The following is a 5,000-nucleotide window of genomic DNA, read 5'->3' as shown; positions in this document are numbered from 1 at the left end:
ACACCCTTTCTATGGCTTGATCTGAAAAGACATATTGTGGACATGATGTCCTCATGTTATACCTTATCTAATCAACAGAACATTTGCCCTAAGTGTGCTGGGGGCTGCACCAGAGTGAACACTCTCTTGCTTTTAATTCAGTTTATCTGCAGCCAGCTAGTCTAGGTGTAAATGTCCAGTTGTAAAAAAGTAGTATAGTTGTTGGAAAAAATAGAGAAAGCAATAGACTAAATAAAAAATAAATAGGCAATGCCACACTTGTTAGAATTATTATCATTGTCCATTTATCTGATTCAAGACAAAATAAGGAATGTTTTTTTTTTCTTTACTTTTTTACTGGGGGAAAAAAGCAGAGAATATTATTAACATGCAGGTACATGCAAAAAAAAAAGATATCTTTGATCTATCTAGAAGTAAACCCGCATGTACATTTTAGAGCGAGTCCGTTATTATTGTGCCCTTGTGATTTTCTTTGCATTTGTATGACATGAACCATGGGAGATGAAAGCGAGCCCTTTCTGCTTTAATTCAAACTCAACTTTTAAGGGAAATTGGCAGTCCTAAAACACACTACTATTTCTAACCTGCACACTCTCCTCTCTCTTTTTCTTTCTCTCTGTATCTCTCTCTGCATCTCTCTCTCTCTCTCTCTCTCTCTCTCTCTCTCTGCATCTTTCTTTCTTTCTTTCTCTTTCTCTCTCTATCTCTCTCTCTATCTCTCTCTCTCTCTCTGTGCATCTTTCTCTTTCTCTCTCTTTCTCTCTCTATCTCTCTCTCTTTCTCTCCATCTCTCTCTCTCTGCATCTCTCTCTCTCTCTCTCTCTGTGCATCTTTCTCTTTCTCTCTCTCTCTTTCTCTCCATCTCTCTCTCTCTGCATCTCTCTCTCTCTCTCTCTCTCTCTCTCTCTCTCTGCATCTTTCTTTCTTTCTCTTTCTCTCTCTATCTCTCTCTCTTTCTCTCCATCTCTCTCTCTCTGCATCTCTCTCTCTCTCTCTGTGCATCTTTCTCTTTCTCTCTCTTTCTCTCTCTATCTCTCTCTTTCTCTCCATCTCTCTCTCTCTGCATCTCTCTATCTCTCTCTTTTTCTGCATCTCTCTCTCTCTCTCTCTCTCTCTCTCTCTCTCTCTTTTTTTTTTTCTCTGTATCTCTTTCTCTTCTGTCTCTGTAGGTCAGCACTCAGTTAAGTAGTCCGCTGCCATCTCCTACTCAGTCACCCACTCCCACTCCATCGAACAGTGGAAACAATGTGTGTCCTGGACTCGGCCCACTGCCTCTCATTTCCCAGTTTCCACGGCCTGGTGGACCCACACAAGGTAACACTAATGTAACATTCATTTCACTACACAATACGTAGTCAATTTTGCACCACAATGTGACACCTTTCCAGTACAGAGGTAAAAATAAAATGCTCAGTTTACATTAATTGGATTACAATATATATTTCAAATGGCATCTATAGATATAAAACACACTATAATCACCTTATACTTTACAGCAAATATACATGTTGCATAGCTTGCGTGTAAAGGTTTGATTCATATTTTTTGAGACGGCAGAATCGTGACAATGCTTTGTTACTCATTCGTTATTACTATAACATAACAAGTGTAAAATTCTACAAATGAAACTGATTTGATTCCCATTCGTTTCTCTATGGCATGTTGCTATCCAATAACTTGATGAAAATGTGTGATGCCAAGGAAAGAGTAAAACATATTTCAATGTAGTTTTGCTGTAATATATTTATAGGTTCTTAAAGTTGTTGTGTCAGCCACACTGATATCAGATGGGGTTTCCCAGACAGCCAAGTATAGAGAAATATACACAATGCTGTCAGAGATATTAGTTCAAGATGTGTGTCACTGTCACCCTGCTAGCCAACAGATCAGTGTGACCTCATTATGCTCTACTGTACACATCCAAACACAAACATGTTAGATCTGCATTCCCTACTGCTCTACTGATAATGTGACCTGAATATGCTGCCTTTGGTCTACAAACCCTAAACAGTTTGCTGTGTGTATGATACAGGAGATGGACGCTATTCGTTACTGGGGCAGCCCCTGCAGTATAGTTTGTGTCCCCCAACTATCATGCACAACCATAGCCAGTCCTCCTACTGCTCCCACCAGGTGAACATGCATGCACATGTATTCGTGTATACATTCTCTTGTCTCTCACTGTGCTTCCCTCTATGAAAACCTTGTAAACCTGCTAAATTTGTGCATCTCTGTCCACAGAGCTCAGGAGTGATCAAGCATGGCGCCAGAGGAAAGAAACAGACATTGAAATCTGCCTCTACAGATTTAGGCACTACTGACGTGGGTATGGCTGCACACACACAGGCACACACGCAAACACACACTGTAAATCTTTACTTTAGTGCTAAAACAACAGATTGGGCAATATGGCTAAAATTTGTGTAAATGTCATTAGTGTAAAATCAGTGCTGAGCTACGTTACCTGCAGTAGCCTGTATAGTGTAATGTTCAGCCATAGCATTTGTCTTCACCTCTGCCAGTCAGTGAATACTTTAGAGCCAGAGTACTTGATTTATGTTGCTGAGTGACATGATGCTGTGTTCCACCTACAAAGACAGCAATGCTGCAGTTATAAAATAAAGTTCTTTACTACTACTCAGTGCATGGCTTCACAGTATCAACCCGTTTCTCTGTGCAGTGGTGAGCCGTGTGCTGGAGGTTACAGACCTGCCTGAGGGCATCTCTCGCACAGAGGCAGACAAACTCTTCAACCAGCTCTCGATGTGTGGGGCCAAGATCCAGTGGCTGAAGGAGCCTCAGGCATGCCGGGGAACTGGCACAACCCAAGTGCATGGAGCTGCTGGCAACGGGGCAGTAGGAAAGGGTGACACCCACGACCCAGCACACCTCTACACCGTGGTGGCAGTGTTTCCCAACACCATGGCTGCACAAAGTGCTTCCTTTAAGCTCAACAACAGTGGAGGAAGTCTGTTCAAACTGCGCACTGCCAAAAAGAACTATGACCTGCGCGTACTAGAGAGAGCTAGCTCACAGTGAGCAAAAAGAGAGAGAGCGGGAGAGGAGAGGTTTGGAAGAACAGAGAGAAGAGAGAGATCCTACTGATTTTCGCAGTCTTTTTTTTTGTATCATTACGCAAAGAGGACATAACGCACGTAAGCATGTGTACCTCTGTTGTACCTCTGTATATATAATTCCTTATGTACACACAGATGCGCACACACTTACACACATGGCCATGCACTGGACAGAGGGTGTTGGACAGGCTCCTCAAATTTTTCTGTCTCTCTTTTCATCGCGTCTCTCCTTCAATCATACATACGCCTTCTCTCTCCCTCTCTCTGGCTCATATTTCATCCATCATGTTCTTTTTTCTGATGTTCCTCCTCTTTCTCTTTTCTCACTCTTGCGCGCCTTTTCTGCACTTTCAAGACGGCTTTCTCTCTTCTTTCTCTTGCTTTCTGTTTGCCTTAATGCTGTCGTGAACTTCTGTATTGCGCTCTTCTTTCTCATATTCTCTCTCTCTCTCTCTCTCTCTCTCTCTCTCTCTCTCAGATAAAATACTGAAATATCGTCCCTCTTTTGTTCGATATATTTATATAAGTGATGTAAGGATTATAAAAAATCTATATATTCAGTGATTTCTTTCCCCCCAGGTGGATAAGTTAAAGTTCCTCTACAATCTGTTCCTTTACACAACTTCCCCTCATCCCCCTTCCTACAATCCCTTGTCTTTTCCTCATTCATCGTTGTGTTTCGCATCTTTTTTTTGTGACGGCTGTGCAGAAAGTTCTCTTGAGGTATTTAAGTGCACAAAGATTGCAAATGTCTACTGTAAATTCCATTTCTTCTGTTCTTTTTGTTTGTTTTTAAAAATATAAAAGAAGACAAAAGAAACCTTTTTGTGTGTGTTCTTGAATGAAGAGGGAATGAGGTTATTTGTAGAGAATGAGAGATGAAGGACGTAAATATATAATGATTAATAATAACTTGGGTTATAATATTACTTATTATTTGAAATAATGAGCACTTGATTCAATTAAAAGAGAAAAGCTATTGAAAATCCTTGGATCCTTGGAAATCCGATTAACAAATGAAACTATGGAATATAATAGAACAAATCGATATATTAATGCACTTGTTCTAATAAAGTTTTCTACATGAAAATGCAAAGGAACTTATATGGCTGACACACTATTTACATGGACTTAAGGTCAAATTGTCTGCTAAAAGTTTTATTCAGAAGGGACTGGCGATTAGAGGATTTGAGGATTTGAATAGTCCATTTGGCTTGTTCATGCTTTCAGTAGGGTATAAACCCCTGACAGGTGCAGCTGTTACACATACTGTTTGTGGTCCACACACATTGACTCACACATGTCTAATAGGAGCAGTCATGTCTGCTTGAATTCCCCACCTGTTGGGAAGCGGGTGATGGGTTTGAGTTCAGCTCTGAACGTTGCTTACAGTACTTCCCTTAAACCAGCCGATGTTCGGCCAAAGCCAGCATACGTTGTCTAAGGTAAGATTTAAATGAATGAAGAAAAGAAGAGTTTTTTGAATTGGTTCAGAAAAAATACAAGCTTTTATTTCAGATGATGCTTTAGTTAATAGTTCATTTTGCTTGAGATTTGAATTGAGATTTAAACATTAAATCGTGTAAAAATGGTTTGTAGATTTAATGTAACTTACGTTTAAAATGTTGAGACTGGAACCTTAAAAATGGAAACATTTTGTTTTATTTATTTATAATTATCTATTTGAAGTGTGATTCCTGCTACAAATTGTAATCGACCACCATGCATTCATTTTCTTGCTATTGTCTAAATATGCTTATAATTCAAAATTGTGGTGTAAATTATTTTAAAAGTGCTAAAAATAAAATAAACCTAAATTTAGATCCAGTATGTTATGCAATGAAGATGCTTTTTTTATGTTTAATGTTACAGCGCCCCCTGTTGTCTGTACAGTAGTTTCGCAGCTGATCTGCTTACTGTCAT

General features: G+C 39.6%; 1 protein-coding gene and 1 pseudogene across 6 annotated transcripts in view; both read left to right on the top strand.

The window, feature by feature from the left end:
- LOC132844581 (R3H domain-containing protein 2) overlaps positions 1–3,897 on the top strand; it is a 53,120-nt gene extending 49,223 nt beyond the window's left edge. For all 6 annotated transcript variants that reach the window (XM_060868163.1, XM_060868161.1, XM_060868160.1 and 3 more), the window contains 4 exons: positions 1,170–1,314; positions 2,033–2,133; positions 2,242–2,326; positions 2,681–3,897. In XM_060868163.1, coding sequence (XP_060724146.1) covers positions 1,170–1,314; positions 2,033–2,133; positions 2,242–2,326; positions 2,681–3,039 — 690 coding nt within the window. In that variant the 3' untranslated portion in view covers positions 3,040–3,897. The remainder of the gene's footprint in view (positions 1–1,169; positions 1,315–2,032; positions 2,134–2,241; positions 2,327–2,680) is intronic.
- A 461-nt stretch (positions 3,898–4,358) lies between these two features.
- Positions 4,359–5,000, top strand: part of LOC132843969 (SH3 and cysteine-rich domain-containing protein 3-like) — a 7,755-nt pseudogene continuing 7,113 nt past the window's right edge.

The sequence above is a fragment of the Tachysurus vachellii genome, chromosome 4 (genome assembly GCF_030014155.1).
Source record: "Tachysurus vachellii isolate PV-2020 chromosome 4, HZAU_Pvac_v1, whole genome shotgun sequence".
NCBI lineage: Eukaryota > Metazoa > Chordata > Actinopteri > Siluriformes > Bagridae > Tachysurus > Tachysurus vachellii.
The sequence above is the reverse complement of the archived record's forward strand: the minus strand, read 5'-3'. Positions and strand labels throughout refer to the sequence as shown.